The 20749-nt window shown below is 30.0% G+C and overlaps 4 protein-coding genes across 10 annotated transcripts; 2 read left to right on the plus strand and 2 right to left on the minus strand.

The window, feature by feature from the left end:
- Positions 1–2048: 2048 nt before the first annotated feature.
- Positions 2049–7259, plus strand: LOC122570703 (4-aminobutyrate aminotransferase, mitochondrial). 2 transcript variants are annotated; one of them, XM_043733428.1, is made up of 10 exons: positions 2049–2433; positions 4395–4519; positions 4828–4995; positions 5206–5292; positions 5451–5646; positions 5753–5925; positions 6035–6175; positions 6265–6422; positions 6501–6769; positions 6905–7259. In XM_043733428.1, exons 1-10 carry the CDS (start codon positions 2370–2372, stop codon positions 7018–7020), a joined length of 1497 nt encoding a protein of 498 aa, XP_043589363.1. In that variant the 5' UTR covers positions 2049–2369; the 3' UTR covers positions 7021–7259. The 2 variants fall into 2 exon arrangements, with proteins under 2 accessions (XP_043589363.1, XP_043589364.1); XM_043733429.1 differs by lacking the exon at positions 2049–2433 and having other exon boundaries at positions 4792–4995.
- A 243-nt stretch (positions 7260–7502) lies between these two features.
- Positions 7503–13319, minus strand: LOC122570699 (VPS35 endosomal protein-sorting factor-like). Of its 4 annotated transcripts, none has more exons than XM_043733411.1 (18): positions 12692–13319; positions 12524–12611; positions 12105–12317; positions 11861–12023; positions 11573–11769; positions 11361–11491; positions 10934–11110; positions 10508–10852; positions 10311–10411; positions 10054–10235; positions 9846–9989; positions 9584–9747; positions 8855–9017; positions 8568–8760; positions 8358–8497; positions 8102–8263; positions 7756–8022; positions 7503–7686 (listed from the first exon to the last, which is right to left on the minus strand). In XM_043733411.1, the coding sequence occupies exons 1-18, from the start codon at positions 12706–12708 to the stop codon at positions 7600–7602; spliced, it is 2934 nt and encodes a 977-aa protein (XP_043589346.1). In that variant the 5' UTR covers positions 12709–13319; the 3' UTR covers positions 7503–7599. The 4 variants fall into 4 exon arrangements, with proteins under 4 accessions (XP_043589346.1, XP_043589348.1, XP_043589347.1 ...); XM_043733413.1 differs by having other exon boundaries at positions 7503–7697; positions 11573–11781; positions 12692–13254; XM_043733412.1 differs by having other exon boundaries at positions 11573–11781; positions 12986–13249.
- Positions 13320–13505: 186 nt separating this feature from the next.
- Positions 13506–17485, plus strand: LOC122570704 (dynein regulatory complex subunit 2). Of its 2 annotated transcripts, XM_043733431.1 has the most exons (8): positions 13506–14944; positions 15054–15306; positions 15399–15555; positions 15616–15868; positions 15978–16195; positions 16268–16660; positions 16735–16872; positions 16940–17485. In XM_043733431.1, exons 3-8 carry the CDS (start codon positions 15415–15417, stop codon positions 17126–17128), a joined length of 1332 nt encoding a protein of 443 aa, XP_043589366.1. In that variant the 5' UTR covers positions 13506–14944; positions 15054–15306; positions 15399–15414; the 3' UTR covers positions 17129–17485. The 2 variants fall into 2 exon arrangements, with proteins under 2 accessions (XP_043589366.1, XP_043589365.1); XM_043733430.1 differs by having other exon boundaries at positions 13506–15306.
- On the minus strand, positions 17324–20725 carry LOC122570701 (THO complex subunit 5 homolog). Of its 2 annotated transcripts, XM_043733424.1 has the most exons (12): positions 20464–20725; positions 20216–20393; positions 20018–20155; positions 19722–19936; positions 19556–19631; positions 19307–19492; positions 19101–19233; positions 18790–19029; positions 18618–18720; positions 18316–18517; positions 17929–18223; positions 17324–17836 (listed from the first exon to the last, which is right to left on the minus strand). In XM_043733424.1, the coding sequence occupies exons 2-12, from the start codon at positions 20336–20338 to the stop codon at positions 17520–17522; spliced, it is 2028 nt and encodes a 675-aa protein (XP_043589359.1). In that variant the 5' UTR covers positions 20339–20393; positions 20464–20725; the 3' UTR covers positions 17324–17519. The 2 variants fall into 2 exon arrangements, with proteins under 2 accessions (XP_043589359.1, XP_043589361.1); XM_043733426.1 differs by lacking the exon at positions 20464–20725 and having other exon boundaries at positions 20216–20457.
- Positions 20726–20749: the final 24 nt, after the last annotated feature.

Consider the following 20749-nt stretch of genomic DNA (forward strand, 5'->3'; position numbering starts at 1 on the left):
ATGAAATCGACTCGTTCGAATTTTTCGTACAAGGTGTGTTAATTTGAATAATTGAACGAAACGTACAGAGAGGCAGTACAGTGGTCACGATGTAACGCAGCCGAACGAACAGACTCGAATGCGTTGGCGCGAACGAATAGTGCTCGTACGACACAGCGTGGGTTGCCATAGCCGAAAAACTTGACCACCACCACCAACAGTATAATATAAATTTGCTCTTGGGAGCAAAGGACTTAACAGGCATAGTTTCTAGCCACATAATATTAGAATAATGCGTGTAACAAAGTAACGCTCGAAAAACCATCGGATAACTTTCTTTCAATCTGAGGATCGTCGACTTTCGAATTCCCAATCAGAGTTTTGAAATTTACAGAGTCTTTTTAATATAAGATCGAAATATCGAACGAATTTAAAATGCATTAAATTAGACACGCTAAACTAAACCCATTTAACGCTAAAACTACCAAACTGACAAAATATCTTTTAAAGTTGTACTTGTAACTACCAAAAACAGGTAGGTACTCTTTTGGAAAAATTAATACTGATTTTTATTGAGACGAGATCTACGTATGTGTAGATAGCATGTACATACATGTACATATCGATTTATGTATTTTCATCAAATCACTTTCATCGTAATTATTTTAGCACAATATATTTATTGTACCAAGTATCTACAGGTCGATAGTTGTAATACAGTTGTTTAACAAATTCAATCTTTATAAGAAGATATTCAAACTACAAGATAGGTAAAAATCTTACAAATTACTTATATTTTTATAAATTTTTTTCGTATATATCGTGTATATAAACAATTAAGAGCAGGCTGATGTTTGAAAATTTACTTGTTACACTTTGCGAATTATGAGAAAAGTTTAAGAATGACAAATTTTAACCTACCATTTTTTAAACTAGTTAACGTCTCCAATAGTTACTAATTGATAGAGTTATCACTCTAATATGAATAATCAATAGAACGATTAAAATGAGTATGATATAAATTGTATAAGTGGCGATTGTTTTGTGGAAAGGAATTATCGTAGAATGCGCGTTCTAGTAAGTAAGTAGATAGTAATAAGATAAAGTAAATATGTAATGGTAAAGAGGTCAGGAACGATGCAAATATTGGTACAAGATTTTCGAGTGTGACAGATGAAATTGGCTCTGCATCGAAATTAACCTCATCTCGTAACAAGCCAGTTTCGTAAGTAACACGCGGTGCATTAAGAAAAGCACAGAAATTGTACTTTCACTTTCGTTATTCGGTTAGTCGTTATTCGCAACAATTGACAGACCCATTTTTATTCGTGGCACGAAACGCAATGGCATTTTAAAATCAAGCAAACGCTAACCGCGCAAAGGGAAAGCCAACTTCTTGGATATTTACGTAGCCATCTTTCTAGTTGATATTAGTACTAAATAATAATATGTATATCTAGCGTTATAAAATAGAGGGAACCTGTAAAAAATCGTATACATAAGTGGGGATCTTTAGGTCTACCATTTAATCTATCTACCATTTAATTTAGAATCGTTTATTGAATTAATTTTCATAATCAACGTAACACAACAAATATATTGTTCAAAAGTCCGGTATACTGTTCGATTTAGCAATAAAACGAAACCTATTCCATCTTCCATTTGTCTCTTGAGACAAGCAGCAAAGAAACATTTAAAATGAAAGTAAATTTGACACATTACCGACACTTATGTGTTTCGTCGACTTTTAGAGATATCAACGTTAAAAAACGGATCTCCGTTAAAACAAACTTTATCGGTACAATGAGTAAACAATGCAAAATTATCTAAATCAGAAACGATTCGGATCGTTTCATTCGATCATAAACTATAATTATCTAAACGTGATGCGATAGGATGCGAGTTTCGATCACGAGAGTACCGTGGATCCCGCCATTAGCTTTAAACAATCGTGAAAGTTCGTACATGTCCGTATTCGTTCGAAGACGTCCTGCAGGGATGAAAGTTGGACGTTGCAAGCATTTATCGATAGTTAAACGTACTGATCTGTAGGTGTGTGTCAAGCGCGAACCGTGTGTCACGTGTTGGTTCGTTTATTTTCGTTATTATCTTTCAACTAATACACGAAAAGATTGAACTCGTATCGAACGAACAAACGATATTACATCGCGCGCGACGTTTAGTTAAAAGTTCGCGGTCAAAGCGAAACTAGTTCGTGAATGTTCGTACAGTCTCGGAAACGATCAAACATTTCCTGCGCAAGGATCAGCAGAGTGTTATATCGGTGACCAGTCCGAATCCATCCCTTCAAGGGAGCGTTTTATTCGGCGTGATTCTCCATTTCTCGTGAAATTTAACCTTTAGGCCAGTGTTAGAATACCAAACGCAAGATGCTCGCTAACAAGTGTCAAACTGCGCTCTTTACTCGAAAATTTTCACGGCAGTTATTCAAAGGTACAATCTATCTTTACGACCGTATTTTTCTCCATTCCGATGACTTTGTCTCCATATCCATTTGTTTCATCCATTCATTCTTTGTTTCTTCGATCTTTAACAACCAAATTGAAACGATGCGAGAGAAGTAGCTAGCAGCCATTTCGGACAGTAAACCAGTCCAATAGACTTAGAAAATCGATAACTTGCTCTCCTCCATCAATTTCCTTCTTTTACGGTTTTCTCTATTATTTTCTGACAATGATTATGTTACATTTTTCCCCCCGTTGCGATAGTAATCCTTCGCAAAGTATACACAAATAGTACATAGTACATACGAAAATCTGATCGATTAAAAACTTAATTTAACAACTTTATATTAAACTGAAATCATATACATTTTCCCAGATTCCTCTTTTAACAACCACGTGTTTAATATTTTTCAATAAATTATGAAAATAGGCAAAAAAAGACAGTACCAAAATAGAAAGTATCTTTGAAGGAGTATTCTATCTTTAAAATGTTTTATCTTTCAAAGTAAACATCGATTAGGATGATAATCCAAGTACCATACCGTTGTATCGTATTATGATATATTTTGTAGAAATATATTACTCATAGTCATTTTATTCTAGTAGAAACTTGAGTTCTGCCCACGAAAGATGGTCGAATTGAGTATCGTTTATTCGACAATTATTTCAACAAATATCACGTTTATTATGTATATACACGTTTCGTAGTAAAGGAGATTGAATATACGATGATCTTCAAGCCTCTATTATCCCTTCCTTAACCTTTAAACTTCTGTTATGTGCTTCTTTTGTATCTAAAAAAAGCTATCTACGCCCATTTCACTTCTTATCTTATCAAAATCGAGAATATCATACAATTGAACGAATCGTCGATGTTTCATGTGTGAACTCCTCTTAAACAGCTATAAACTTGTTTATCAACCTTGTACTTTCAGAAATAAATTCCAAGTGCAAATAATTGCTTTTTATGCACAATATTTGCAAAAAAAATCGCTATTACAATGTATAATTAGTCGACAAAGTATAAAAACTTGTATGAAGCAATATAGATTATTTATGAACATCGATTTTACGTTCGATTAAAAGGATAAGAAGAAGAAATAAAAACTTGAAAAATATTTTCGGCATATAACATTCGCGCTACGTGTTAAAACAGCTACAAGTATAGGTAAACGTAATAATAAAGTAATATTTGTTTAATATATTATACCATATTCGTCGAAGCAACGTACGAAAAATAATCTTTTAAGTACACAATGGTTCCGAAATTTTCGGCGGTACAAAATTTATCGTTATCAGTTATGATAAAAATTGCAAAAGACACGAGTTAATTGCACGCGATAACAACGATCCAAGAGTAGGTATTATAACTGGTAAGTAAAGAAGAGATGTCAGCCAATTCGAAACTCCAAACGAACATTTATGGATGAAAAATTGATTTATTCGAAGATGATTATAATTGTGAGTTAAACGAACGATGGGCACACCGTTGCTGGTATAAGTGTGTTGGAACAAAAGCATGTCAATACGACAATCAATTACCCACGACTGACATCAATAAAACTAAACGCTCAATCTATTAAATCGAGGGTTGTGAATAACGTGATTGAAGTCGATACGTTACACGTTACGCTAGACCTAGACTACTTTATAACGAATCTTATCGTCAATGAAATCTTACATGATATCTTACATTTGATATCTAAACAGAAAAAATTAAAACATATCGAACATGACCATATTTTCACCCGAAAAACTAATAGATAAACTGAATATTTTTATACATTTATAAATATGCAAAAATATTCAAAGTTCTCATTGTGATGTTTAGAGGATGAAACGAGCACAGTTTATATTCTCCTTTTTACTTAACAATGCTAAGTTAATATAGGACACTACAAGAATTTGTTGAAACGAAAATAAAAATTACTTGTTTATGGAATCACCTAGGGTGTGCAATATCTTGGAAGAGATGCTTGACCGTATCCGTAGAGGAACCAAAAAAGCCTATGGTAACAACAGAAATACCAGGACCTCGATCTCGTAGTTTATTGCAGGAACTCACTTCGATGCAAGTACGTTCGAAATCATCGAAATATTTCAAACATCTTTTTTATTTAATTTATAACATTGAACATATATATGACGATGATCATCTACTTTAAAAGCTATGTTGAAAGAAACCTACTTACATTTGAAGAGAAATTCACGTTATTATTCATACATATCCGCAGCTTAATGTTTTAAACACTTTTTAGAAACAAACGTAATAAGTTATTATATTTGAGTAATAAAATGAATCATGTATTACTTGTAACGTTTAATCTTCTCTAAATATGTATACTAGAGATGAAATGGATTACATGTTGAAATCTGACTGCAGCAAGCCTCTTCCGTACAATTCTTCGCAGACTACGAAAAATCAGTAGGTAACTATATAATGGACGTCGATGGGAATACTCTGCTTGATGTTTATATGCAAATTTCATCGATGCCTCTGGGCTACAATCATCCAGCTATGTTAAAAGCTCTCGCTGATCCGGTTAATCAGGTAAACGAAATATCTTTAAACGATCCGTTCTTTACTTTAAAATATCTATGTAATTTTATCACATTAATACATTCGACACATTACGTGTAGAAAAAATATAGAATTAATAGTAACATTAGTTAACGAGTTAATAAATGTTATTGAAATATTACATGTATGTAGATATTGCACATCAAACAACAAAAATATATTGATTTACGTTTTTAATAGAAAATTATAGCAAATAGGCCTGCGTTAGGTGTTTTTCCTGGAAAGGATTGGCCAGATAAACTGAGGAAAATTTTGCTACATAAAGAGGTACGCGAGTACCTTAATGATAGTTATACTTAAGTGTACTTGATCTTATTGCCTAATAATATTTTGCAAATATATAAATGGAAACATCCTAATGCATGTACATGATTATGATTGTGTAATTTATGTAACTTACAATATATTTACTACGTAATATACAGATTGCACCACCAGGATTGTCTCATATCACAACTATGATGTGTGGCTCTTGTTCGAATGAAAATGCATTTAAAACAATTTTTATTTGGTATGCTGAAAAACAAAGGGAAGACGCTCCGTTCACGAGAGAGGAAATGGAAAGTTGTATGATGAATCAAGCACCTGGTACTCCGCGATTTTCAATACTTTCGTTCAAAGGTGACTAACTTATATATACTCGTATAAATAGGTAGAAAAGGGTGTTAAACTATCTAGCGATTTCCGTGTTAAATCAGTCGAGAAAATAATATCAATATCGATATAGGTGCATTTCATGGACGAACATTGGGATCTCTTTCAACAACGCACAGCAAATACATTCATAAAATAGATATTCCAGCGTTTGATTGGCCCATCGCGTCATTTCCTGTATATAAATATCCCTTGAATGAAAATATTCGAGAAAATCAGCAAGAAGATAATCGATGTCTAGCCGAAGTAATTAACTTTTGTGTTTGTTTCCATTAATTATCAACGATAATATAATTCTCTAGTTAGTTTCATTTGTATCCATAATATGTTTTATTACCGGTTATTTCATTATCAGGTAGAGGAATTATTCGAAAAGTACAAAACCGAGAAGAAAATTCCAGTTGCTGGTGTGATAGTTGAACCAATTCAGGCGGAAGGAGGTGATAATCACGCATCTCCTGAATTTTTTCAAGAATTACAGCGTATAACAAAAAAAGTATTAGTTCAAATTCAATACAGCAAACGTTATCTATTATATATTTACAATTTTCAGATATGTTATTACCATTACTATTACTATTTCAGCACGATGCGGCATTATTAATCGATGAAGTACAAACTGGGGGCGGGCCAACAGGAAAAATGTGGTGTCACGAACATTTCAATTTAGAATCTCCTCCAGATTTGGTGACCTTTAGCAAGAAAATGCAATTGGGCGGCTATTACCATGTCAAATCTTTGAAGTAAAATTGGTTCAAAGCTATTCGTTGTTTTACAAGATTTGTCGTCTGCTCGTTCAACATAGTCCACGCACTTTACAGACCTAAGCATTCCTACCGTGTATTCAACACCTGGATGGGAGATCCCAGCAAAATGATATTACTCGAAGCAATATTAGAGACGATAAGGAAGGAAAATCTTTTGCATAGGGTTACGACTGTTGGCGATTATATGCTAAAACAATTGACGAGTTTGCAAAATGAATTTTCCACGATGATTAATTCGATACGTGGACGTGGAACGTTCATTGCATTTAACTGCTCTTCGCCTCAATTACGAGATACGATAATTAAGAAACTTTTAAACAAAGGTATGATAATCATGTAACTAATACCCATTGATCGCAATGACAATTTTTCTAAAACGTTATCATTTACTTAGACATTAAATCGATTGATATAATAATAAAATATAATAGACAAATTTTCTAACTCTTAACGAGCAGGTATTCAAACCGGTGGCTGTGGTACTGCGACGATAAGATTAAGACCTGCCTTGACATTTACGGAACATCATGCGAATATATTCTTAGATACTCTGCGATCTATATTAAAACAATAATAGATTTAAACTGAAACGAAATGATCTTATATGCTTCCTGCTGGAATGCAAAATCTTTGTGGCTTCCAAAATCAAGTCTTCCATTGAAAGAGATTATACGTATAATTTTAATATACTTATACACAGTATATCAGAAAATATGTATGAAATACATATTTATATCATCGTGTATTCATTTTTGTAATAATTTTAATGCATCATATAATACACATAATATAATAAATGTATAAATATTATTTACATTTATGTAAAAAACTTGATAATATTATAACACATAACATAATCCAATACTACTATTTTTTATGATATTCTCTGCCAAATTGATTATGTTTATGATTTCTGGCTTATATATATATACTATATATACTATATATACTATATATATATATTTGCGTTATTCTGTAATGAGCAACAAATGTTGCCATAATTAAACAATATTTAACATACAATCAATATGTCTCAAAAAAATTATTAAAAACAGATTTAATCCATTCTTCGGCATATATCTATTTATGCTTTCCGTCAATTTACATATAAGTTTAATCCTTGATAAATTACTTATTACATTTAATCTATTATTTATTTTAACATTTTTCTTAAAATGTCCCCAAAATGTTCATATCCTTTGTGATGACCTTTTTGTACTATATACGCTATCATCTTCATCTGCAAAAAAACTTTGATCTTATTTATTTAAAATATCGCTTATAAAGCGAACACATTATAATCTCTTACCTTCACTTTTGAATCTATCGAACCATGCCGAACAGATAAATTCCATAAATTTACAGCCATGTGCGCTAATTGTGGATCGCGCAAATCGGCTCTAATAATAAAGCAATTAAAAAGTTCTAATGCAAGAGCTACTTGCTTTTCCAATTGATCGGTAGAGCCAAGATACTTCAAATGAGATAAAATTTCTTCTACAATTTTCGAACTTATTTTGTTCACTTCGCTTATAAATTTTTGATCAGATCCATATAATTTATCATTAGAATCAACCTAAATATATATGAAATACTCTAATCGTACTATAATACTCCAAGTTTCTTTGATATATTTTCATTTTTATTTAACATACCTTTTCAACATGATATGGATAGTTTTCTTGAACAATTGCTGATAATAAGTCAAGCACCCGTAAATACAAGTATGTCTTCATTGACGTATTTTCATCAAAACACCGTTGAACAGCATTAAGTAAACCTCGCATTAAATATAAAACACCATGTTCTGGACTATCCTGTACAATGTTGTAACTTTCAGTAGCGTTTCATTTATATATTATAAATCCATAAAGAGATCATATTTACCTAATTTTAATTATAAATACATACCGGGACAACAAGCAACGTCGATAGAAAGTTTGATAAATATGAAAGTAAATAAGGTTGTGAACTTTTTTGTCTTCCATCTATATCTATTGTTTTGGGCATTTCCGGAACTAAGCTTAATGCAGCCTTAAAACATGCATCGGCTAACAAAACAGATTTTAGTTAATTATGTAATCACAGTGAATATAATAAATACCGAATATAATTAATTACCTTGACCCAAGCATTGATTTAAGAGTGCAACTTGGCCTGAAAGTAAATATAACTGCAGCCGTGTATGAACTAAAGTTAATGATGGAATAGTAATAAAACAAAACGCGGCACAAGCGCGTACAAACGCCGACGTTCTTCTTGTGTGATGTCCACGAACAATTCTTCGAGTGTCGACTGATAGTCTGTTTACACACTACATACATTAAATATATTAAGAAAAACGTTCATTAACAATTTTTAAATATAAACTTCACTTCATACTAAAAATATGATTAAAGATTAATTACCTGTACAAGTTGTGTATGAACACTATCGAGATTAGGAAAAGCAGCTCTAGCTTCGGCATAAAAATTAAGTTGCTTTTCAAAGTCACGACCATAATCAACACGTTGAACTAAACCACATATAAGTTGACCAATTTGCCGTTTTTCATCTTCAACAGTTAGAGCACTGGAATTATCTTCTTATCAGACTACACATATATATACAATACATTCATACACGTACATTACGATAGTTCTCGGATGTGATCAGCTTCAGCATTCTTATTTTTAATAAATCAATCAGTACGAATAACGGTAGACAGTGTTTGAACTTCGCATAATTAATTGATGATAAAACAAAAGAATCATTTTTAACACTAGATCATAGTGGATTATCAATAAAAAATTGAATTTTCCTATTTATATTTAAATTTCTATGAAATTATTACCACTAGATTGCTAAAGTTCTCCGAATAAAAGTCCATTGCTATACAACTTGATAGACACAGCACCCGAAATTCTCTTTAATCTGTTACTGATAGATGTTTGCAACATTGAAACATCATTCAATGTTCTTTTATCTTATTTGTTCTCGATAGAATAAGACCACCCCCTTCGTCATCAACATTTACACAAAATCTGACTAAAAAATGGTATCTTAAAGCGCATTCATTTCGTGATCACTTATCCAGAAACAACTATATACGTATATAATGTAAAAGTAAGTATATATTTATAAAACAAGAAAATTACCTAACAGAATCATGCATTATCCTAGCGATGAACATAAGAGCATTTATAAAAATAGGATCAGTAATAGGGCTGGTTTGAACACTTATACCTTCTATAACAGTCTTACACACTTCAACCTTAATACTTTCTTTGTGAAACAAATCTATTAGAGGTAAGAAATTATCCTGGAAAATGTTTATATTGTTTAAATGTTTATATAATATTTAAATTAAAAAAAAAGAAAATCAAAATTGTAAGTAGTAATAGATAAGAGATAAATTACCATAGCAAGTAATGATTCAAAATCTTGTGTATGAGATACTACTTTTTCAATAATATTTTGTAACTGTGGATAAAAATGCTCAAAGCTTTTGTTTGGATTAAGTCGATCAATTATTTTTCCAAAGAACAAATTCAATTCATTTACCTATAATATTAGAATTGTAAAAAACGAATACTTTTTTGTCCTTAAATGAAAATTTTAAACTTACGGAAAAATGAATAGCGGTAAATTGAATCCAAATTTCAACGCAGTGCATAAATTTATTAGGGTTTGTTAACTCTGTTATATATTTCCATACCATATTAAGAATTGATTGACAGTCTTCTTTTGGTGGTGATTCTAGTACAAGGCTTTCGCCTAAACTTCGGTATAACAGATACTGTGGAAAACCTGAAAATAATAAAGCATATACAATATACAAATTTTAAATTGATTCAATCATTCATTGCAATAGTATTGAATTACCATCATCCTCGATTGTAGTTATTAAATTTACAAAATCCATTGCACGCTCTCCAATATATGTAGGTTTAAATGCTGTTAAAATACTGTTCAATAATAATGAACTAAAAAAAAATACATATTTCCATATTTTAATCTCACAAAGGTTAGCGCTTCTGACATAAGGACATAATAGAATCATTAAATATATAAATAATCACCTATTTGCTTGATTTTTACACCGAGAAAGTACATCTTCTAAAAAATTTTCAGAGGTTGTAGCTACCAATACTTGCAAAATCCAATCCAAAGCTGGTAGATAAAGGTTTAAATAAGAATATAAAGTCATATTTTGCTCAATTAATTCAGTTTTCACAAATTGCCCAAACAGCTGTTGGTATGTGAAGAGGAAATCATAGAAGTTCTCCCTCACAAACTCAAAATCAGACGTTTTATTTAAAGCTAATCCCACTCGGCATAAATAACATCTAGCATATACAGCTATGAGAGGATTTCCGATACCTCTTATCATTCGCGTTATTCGCAGTAAAGCTGTGTTAAATTCACTAAAAATAATATAACTTTTAATTGACATTAAACGTATAATTAAATATGTATAATTGTCTAAAAAATACTTGTATTTTTACCTTGTTGTTAAAAAGCTATAAGACTTTATTATTGCCATTTCTACATAAAGACGTGGAACTAGTTCTCTTATCGATGCTATTTTGTAAAACCAATTTCTACAAGTTTCTTTCGCATTTTCAGGTACCATATCTGGTGTGAAATTATCAGGTAAACTTGTGGGCATTTTATTTCCTGGTCTGAAAGATTTATAATGTATTATATATATACAACCATTTAAAAAAAAATAAAGATTATTCTATGATAAAAATTAAAAAATATATTTTTATCATATATTATGCTTTTGGTTATTAAAAAGATCATAAATGTTTTTGAATCAATAGCTATATTTTTTATATCACACAAAGACGGTTACCGAAAACGCTTCCTCAAATCACATTACTGAATAAAATAGAGCAATAAACAATACCAAAATGAGGTAATACTAACTTGTAATATTCAGCTTTAACCTTTAATCTTTCATAAACCAGTTTCCCAAAAATATCTAAAATATCTGTGATAAGAACAAACTTGCCAGGATAAAAAGCCATAACAGATGTATCTACTAATAACTTGGCACACTGAAATAATTTGGGATTAATTTACATTTTCTTTTTCGTATAATTAAATACAACCAGTAACAAATAGGTGAAAATGAAAACCTGAATTGCTATTTTAAGTGCTTTAACCCTTTGATCAGAATGCCAGGCTTGTACAAGTTCATTATTTAATTGTTCGACTCTCGCAGTATATTGTTGTTGAGATAAATCTAACATTTGTCTGACAGATCCTTCTTCAAAATCATCTAACTGTTCCAATCTTGTTCGTACTTTATCAACAACTCCACCGCTTGGTTGAACTTTAACAAGAACTATAATAAATTTACGAGTGCGTTTTTATTTATGCTTTATTTGTTTTACTAATATTATTAATTAACAAAAAAATAATACCTTTCTCACCACCTGGTAAGAAACTAGTAACTATTGACAATTTTTCTGATGTTGTGTATTTGCTTAATATTGTAGTACGTCTTGCTAACCATGGTTCTACTAATTCTTCTGCAGTATCCATAGATTTTTTATTAATGACTACTGTATTACAAGAGTAATCCCACTGCAATTTATTTTGAAACATAAATGATACATAATGTAATTTTTTCTCTTTCACATGTTAAACAAAACATAGTCTACAAACCTCATCTGCAGCCATCTTAGATAATGGGTCTAGTTCTTCTTTAGCAAATTGTGAAAGAGGATCTGAACCATCAAAGGAACAATGACTTAATAATGGATCTACTAAAGAACTTCCCGGAATAGGTGTATGAGTTGGTGTTGATGTAGCAGTTGAAGAACCAGTACTGGTACTTCGTAACACATTACGCTTTATCCCACTACGACCATCAATTAACTAAAGACGTAATTTATACAAAAATTAGCATTTTTATATTCTTTAAAATACAATATATATAATTGTATATAATAAAACAACTGCATCAATAATTGAATAAATATATTTTATATATGCAGAATTACCTATAATAAAATGTTAAAGCTCAGGAGATAAAACTTATCTTTTATATTATATCTTCCTATATATTGTTTAATTATACTTACCATCACTGTGACAGGTTTTAAGGGATGGTCACTTACTTCTTCTAAAGTTGCAAACTGTATTGTTTTGTAATTCATAGGTTTGGCAATCCTACAAGCACAAGCAATTTAATATTTTAAGTATTTCTGTCAAAATCCTTATGCATGTCATAAGAAACACTCAATGCATACCAATTTATTTCCGTCATTTTTTAAATGCATTAAAATATTTTTATAATTCAGTTACAATAAAACAATATACATTAATTTATAGAATTTCACATATTACGCAAATGTATATGTTTATTGTTTCATATTTAGAATTGAGGCTGAACTGTATTTTAAGGGTTCAAAAGTTATTGACTTTTTTATTTGCAATCTTGTAATTTTCGATGTATGGAATCCGAAAATGTAAATTTTAAGTTGCGGAATCCACTAGTTCAAAAGTTATGGATATGTAAAACTGAACATTTTCTGGGTATTTACACGTTATTTTGACGCCATATTGGCTTCTATTCATGTTTCGCCCAATGAGTAGAATTCATGGAGTCACTGAGGAGTGCACTTAGGTGGTAGCTATTTCGGCGGTTTCGGTCAAATATGTTTGGCTGAATACACACTTATTACTTAATCTTCTTACTGACACTCGTTATTTCCTTTAGTGATAGTGCGGTTCAGCGCAGAGTCAATTTATTTATAAATTCGGGTACACATTTGTGCAGTAGCACCTCGTTCTATTACTGCGATCTGTTTACCTAGTCAATGGATTATGATAACGAATGTAGGCGGTGTTCTGCGTACTGTAACTAGCTATTTGGTTTGCCTCTTCTACTGAATGTCGAAAAAATGACTTGTTCCAAAGAAAGTAATCAGATATCTTTTGACTTTTGAATCGATTTAGGTTGGACGTCTGGCTCAGACAGATAAAACAATAAATACACAACGAATACATTTAATATTATAATGATGAAAAAGTATACATATGTTTGGTTACTAATATTTGACAGAAATCTAAAATTTAATGGTTTTATTTATATTTTAAAACCATCTCGAAACATTTTATCGTTTTTTAATTATTTTTCAACTGTCTGAAAAATAATTTGTAACCATTTAATCACCAAACATCCTAATTTAGAAAGATACAAATTTTATTTGAATGATGAATAACATGTATATAAAGTAACATGTACATAAAATAAATGTAAATAACATATATATATATAAAAACATGTATATAAACAAAGTGATCATTTATTCGTAAATGAAGAATAATTTTATTTACTCGCAAAGTGTATATACTTTTGCAAATGGACTTTTTACCTCATTTGGTTTGGGCAATAAATTAATTTATCTGTAGCTTGAAGGTTTTGCTTTATCTTTACCTGGTTTCAATGTTATGTTATTATCGCCGTTTTCCATTTCGTTGGGAAATATCCCAGTTTGAACATACCATTTGGGATATATGTGAGTCAAACTATGCATTTTTTGGATAGATTTTTAAACAATATATTATGTATTTTGTCGGGGACCAGATGCTTTGTGCAATTTCAGGTGTTCGAATGTAACGTGAGCTTTTTGTAAGGGATAATGTGATTTATCCATTCGCTGATGTTTTCAGTGGCAGTGTTTTCAAGGAAGCTTTTTACCATTGCATTGATCGCTTTTTATTGTATGTACCTGCCTGAAGTGATTTGCTAGTATTTCTGCTTTATCTTTATTTGTGAAGGTTGTTTGTGGAGAGTACAGGCATGGGTTGGAACGGTTTTTCGAGGGATTAGATTGTTTTCCAGGACGATGAGTCCTTGGGAATTGTGATGATATTATTCACTTGTTTAAGATGTCTGAGGCATATGCTTTGCTACTTTCGTTTAATTCTATTTCTAAACTTGATTAGATTGACAATGTATTATAAACAAATAATTGTTCCCATTTTATGAAAGCATTACCGGTCCCCTTATGGTTGTTGGATTGAAAAAACTAACTCAAATATATTAATGATATTCACTTTTAATTAAGTGACTTTAAAGATTAAGTCACTTTAAAGACATTTCTAACAATCTCGCATATGCACGTTGTGCACGGAGTCTTTAAGCTCGCTCGAACCCTTGTTTATAAACAGAAGATAAGTGACCGTAACCAAATGAATGCTTACGCTACCACAGACGCGTGTCTAAGTAGAATTCACTGCTATGGTACCAGCAATTTTTCAGGAATATCTTGGAAACTATGTGACCTCCTTACATATACAGAAAAATGTTGTTCAAAGTTTTGAATTCTACAACATATCCAAAAATACATCGAAATCGGAGGATAGTTAGCTTTTCTACAGTTTCGCCCTCACTTTTTATGATAGGACAATGCCGGAGGAAAGCATTATTCGATATTTTTCTTATCACGCCATAATAACGAAAAAAAAAAAAAAAAATTGAATTGATTTAATTTATGGTGAGGCTACAAAAAACTTTATAAAAACTTCACGCAGAAAGATATTTTAAGAAAAATCATTCTTCTCAAAAAAGTTTCGACCATATTTTTTAATTATTTTGTAAAACAGGCAGTATTAAACTATTTAAAAGAGAATGACTAAAGCCTACTACTGGAGAAGATACAGAAACTATTACCTGTAACAATATCATCACAATGAACAGACAAAAAATACCCGAACAACAGATACTCTATAGCCTATTCATCTCTGATACTAGATTTTGATGCCGCTATTGATCAAACATATTACTATATGTGCTTTTTAAGTGGATGGTTACCTTATATAAATTACATACACATTTGTTATTAAAGTATCGCATGCAGTAAGTACATTTATTTATATGTTATTAGTTTGTTACATAATAAATGTACTACATACATAAAGTGATTAATTAATGATTGCTTGTTTTGGAAGGAAACATTAGTTAAAAATGTTAAGAAGAAGAAAAAATAAAAGTAGTAAATTTGCTCGAATGAACGAAGAGGAACGTGTACGTTATATGCAACATAGACTTGAATTTGAGTTAGAAGCCAAAAGGCGCAAACAACAATTAATCGCTATTTTTACTAAGGTATAAAATATAATTTATTAAATTTTCTTATTATAGCATTTTAAATATAAATTATTACAGAATAAATTAAAACGCGAAGAGGTATTTTCAAAATTAAATATTGCCAAAATTAATGAAAAGTGGAGGTATGTTTTGCGACAAATAAAATGTAAGGAACTTCATAAAAATGTAGAACATCTCCATACAACTTTTGATAGAGCAATAAGAACTAAGGATGCAACAATATCTTATTTATATGATGAATTAAAAATAGCAGATGCAGATCATAGAAAACTTCAAGAAACACATATTTTATTAATCAATAATATAATTGGTATTTTCATAACTATTTGTATAAAAATTATGAATCTATAATATCGTTATTTTTTATGTTTATCTCCAAATTTATATAAATTCATAATCTTTCTTTTAATATTATATAGGAAAATACAAACAAAAATTGACAGAGTTACATGATACATGTACATTCAATAATACTAAAACAAATAATATGGTAGAGTTAACTGAATTGAGAAATCACATGGAACAGTGCTATCAGGAAATTTCTAGTAATATAAGCAGAAAAAATACAATTTTTAATCATACACAAACTATAAGAAAAACGTACAATGCTGTTAATATTTTTAATATTTTGTACTTGGTAATAATATTAATTTACTATATAGAAAGTTATTAATCAAAATTTTGTAAATGATTTTATTAAATATGCTAGGAAGAAGATATGACATCAAATCTTCTGCATCAGTCCTTTTCAAACATAGAAAAATTCTGGGAACAGTTATATAGAATAATAAATGAATATCAAAGAATAGTTGAAAACAAAAGAACACAGTATGAGTATTTAAAAGAACAAGATAACATTCATCGAATGTGTATATTGCGGTATCCGAAAGTATGCTTACAGTTACAAAGTATTATTGAAAGTTTAAAAGGCAATGTACACATATTATCTCAAAAAAGAAATGAAAAAATTGCAAAACTCCAAATAACAGATATAAAAATAAAGGAAAAATACAAAAGTATTAAATATGAATTAACTATAACTCAAGTGATAAATTCTATACAGTTAAAAAAAATGGCTATTAAAAGTAATGAAATATTAAAAGTAAGGAAACATATGTTTTTTATTATAATTATTTTCCTGCACTTTTATGGTATAATAATGCTTTTTATTTTTAGCATTTACAAAGACTTATGGAAAAAGGTTGCACAATTCTTGAAATAATTAAAATATGCGCCAATTTGGAACCTTTATTTTTTAATTTGAAGAAATATTTTATACAAAATACAGTATATAATGAATGTGCTGATACTAATGTAAGAAACAAAATAAAACAAATATAGTTTATGTTATTGCAATGATATTCCAAACAAATTATTTCAGATTCCTGAATCATGTACTAAAATCAGTAACTTTTGGGAATATTGTAATTATATAAAAGTAAATAATATCATGTTAAGGAAAGAAAGTAACAAGCTTTGTAGAGAGAATAAAAAATTAAAACATAAACTGCAAGCATACTTCTTGGTGGATTCTGGCTTAATATATCCAATTACTCTATCTTTGACTTGAAATCTTTTGTTTAGTTATCCTTAATAATCATAAATAAAAAAATAAATAATACAGTAGTAAATACTTAAATTTCAATGAATTGCGAGTTCACATTGTAATTTTTTTATAACAGGCATCGATTTTACTCCAGGAATAGCCATGAACTTTTGACCCCTTTGATAAGGAAAAAAAGAAATCTAGCAAGACGTGAAATACTACCTAATATCTAATATTTTATTTATAATATATAGATTTGGTTATGCTGCGCTCTCGAGACATAGAGCAGTGCAAAGTAGTAGTATTTAAACGGAATGATTCTATTGGCATTTAAGTACCTATTACTGCATAGACAATAAAACGTAATGTATTTTGCAAAAATGTATTCGTATATATCATGTTGTATTGTATTAGCTTAACGATGAATAAAAATTCCACCACCTAGCTCTAAATATTTATATGGTCTAGCACGAATACGACCTTTTACAGGGTGAAAGAAGATTTTTTCTTTTGGTATAATAGCTTCAGATTCCAAATAAATGTCGAAACATGCTCGCAATCGCTGAAGTTGCGCAGACAATGTCGGCGGTTTTATCCACATGACATTTACTTCCCTTTCAATATCTCTTAAAATATCCACAGATGCAGGTACTATAGGGTTTATACTTATATTAAATACCGGTGCTATTTTTGGATAATCTGGTTTTATAGCTATTCTTGCAATTAATTCATCTAAAATAAATATTGTAAGTTTAATGAATCATGAATGGATTAATGAATAATATAAAAGAAAGATTTATGTATTAAATAATTCTATATCTTACTATTGCCCCGACGAAGTATAGCCTCATAAAAGATGTCCAATGAAGATACTAGTCCTTGTTCTTGAAAAACGGGATTTACGCTATTATAATAATTACTCCATGAAATTGTTGAGAATTTTTGTAAAATTGTACTAAGTTTTTGTGGTAAAATATCGTTATTAGTAGTAAAATTTGGGAAATTTCCGCATTCTAATTGTCTAATCTCCGTACATAACTCTAATCTTGCTATTACACGTCTTTTGATTTCCCTCAACACACATTCAACACTATCTTGTGTTATTTCGCAACTCGTAAACTGTAAAATATTAATATATAGATTACTCGAAAATAATTTATGTAGTAAACGCGATGTATCAATACATATATATTATATTAAAATTTTCATACTTTTTGCTCTCTCGTATCCAGTGAAATAAAATGTAATCCAGCCATTCTTTGTGCCCATTTATATGGGATTCCTAATCCAAGTGATGAAAATTGGCCTAAATTATGTCGATTCAACTGATAATAATTAGCAGGATTTGGGCTCTCTAATCCTAAATCTCGTGGATATAACTCCCGTAAAATCGATTCTGATATAAGCATATCTCTATCAAAAAAACAACAAAGAGAATTTGTACGCAACTATAATAAAAAAGCAACAACAATATTTGTTCTATAAATGATGTAGTGTATAAAATACGGCATACCCTGTACTAATGCCCATAACACCATCAGTTTTTAATTTTGATTCCACAGTTACAACTTTCAGAGACATCATGTAATAGAATTGCAGTGTCAGTTTTGTTTCATCTGAAAATTTGTGTTTTAATATACTCTATTTCAGTTTATAATTATCTATTAATTTTTGTGAATACTAACTTTTCAATTTAATAATTATCTTTACGTTTAAAGGATGCCTTTGTAACAGTTTTGTTCTTTTCTCTTCTTGCCTAGCTTCTCTAGATAACCTATGATGTCTTTTTTTATGTACAGGTGTTTCTTCTGTAACATTTTCAGAGACAGTTTCAGCATCTGAATCAGATTCTTGTAATCCATCCTGATTATTTGCACGCTTTGCTTCTTCTTCATCACCTTCTACTTTTACTATTATAGAATTATCTGGAAGGAAAAATCTCATCAAAAATAAAGCAATAAAATATAAAATACTTGGGCAATAAAAAAAGTGATACCATATGCATCTCTGTATGCAGATGCCTTTGCATAAAGAACATACAGTGGTGATGCAAGTAATGTCGCTTTATGATGTTCTTGTCTAACTTTATCCAACAACAAACCAAGGCTTTCTTGTAATGGCTTGCTTGCCTGGAAAGGTTAATGGTGATTTTAGTTCAATTATGAATAAAAAAGCTATGCTTTACAAAAATGTCAAAAATACTTCTAATATAGTGCGAAGTTGTGGAGCAAGATTATCAAGTCGAGTTTGTTTTGATTCGATGCTCAATGCTACTGCCTTTTTATTCTCTGTCAATTCATCACACAAAGCGGCTAGTTGTTTTCTTTGCGTTAATTCCCATTCTAGGCGTGCTAGTCTTAGTTGATGAGGATTATGTTTTGTTATTTCCTGCAACATCATCTTATATAGAAATGTAAACAAAAATAACTTTAATTTAAATTTATTTCATACCAGCCTGGAAATATTTTCAGGTGCTTCTTTGTAAAATTCTTCTTCTGATACAAGTTGTATCAATTCATCTTTAGACCTATACATTAATATATACATATACACATTATATATCAATTACATTAAGTCTAAAACTAAATTAAAAGAATTTTAAATAAACAACAATTACTTGAATTGAAGACATTTAACAACTTCTTTCTTTAAATGCATTACTTCATATAACAGGTTTTGTAAATGTAAATGTCTGCTATCGACAGAACTTTTTGAAGATATAAGAGAATCTCTTGCAAATTTTGTACGGAATTTTTCCATTCTATTCAATTTTTTTAATTCAATAAATGCTAATGATGTTTGAATCTGAAGTTCATGTATTTCATCTTTAGCCTAAAAGTATGACATTTAAACTTATTAAATTGCATTTATATTTTTAATGAAATTTAGTTTCTCCTTGATTGATATACAAACGTTTACGTCCCCAGTGGTTTTTAATTTTGCAATTTTATTCATAGCCGCACGTATATTATCACAGGTAGACAGAAAACTTTCAGAATCATTTTCTGGTAAACGTTCTATAGCTTCCTTTTCTTCATAACTAATTATAACCTAAATATGAAGAATAGATACTTGAAAATTCAAAGAAATTCCTGTATAAAGTGATATTACCTTATATATATCTCCATCTTTCAGAGATATTCCAGAATTTCCACTAACTGATTTTCTCCTTTTTTTTGTATTATCAGAATCATTTTCTTTGCCCATTTCTTTTGGTTTCGTAAAACTTGTCATGCGTTCAATTACACGGACGAAAAGGAAGATGCTTAGCTTTATTCACGTCTTGATTCTAATTAAAATAATCAAGATTATTTTATTACGTTATTTATTTTACGAAAGTGTAGAAAAATGATAATCACCAATAATTAATTCAATCTCATTCTGTACTGTTTACATATAACACATTCTATGCATACATATAATGTTTGATATAATGATATATGCTGCATTTCATACTTCACAGCATTGAATGTAAACAAATAGAGTAAGGGTTACAAATAGAGTTATAATGTATATAATAATTATTCTAATTAGCTTATTATTTTATGAGACCTTATATCTTTTAATGTAAAAATATACTTGATTCTTAACGCGTTTAAAAAAATAATTCTTTTTAAAGAAAAAAGTTAAAAATGGAGAAACACG

This window comes from Bombus pyrosoma, linkage group LG9 (genome assembly GCF_014825855.1).
Source record: "Bombus pyrosoma isolate SC7728 linkage group LG9, ASM1482585v1, whole genome shotgun sequence".
NCBI lineage: Eukaryota > Metazoa > Arthropoda > Insecta > Hymenoptera > Apidae > Bombus > Bombus pyrosoma.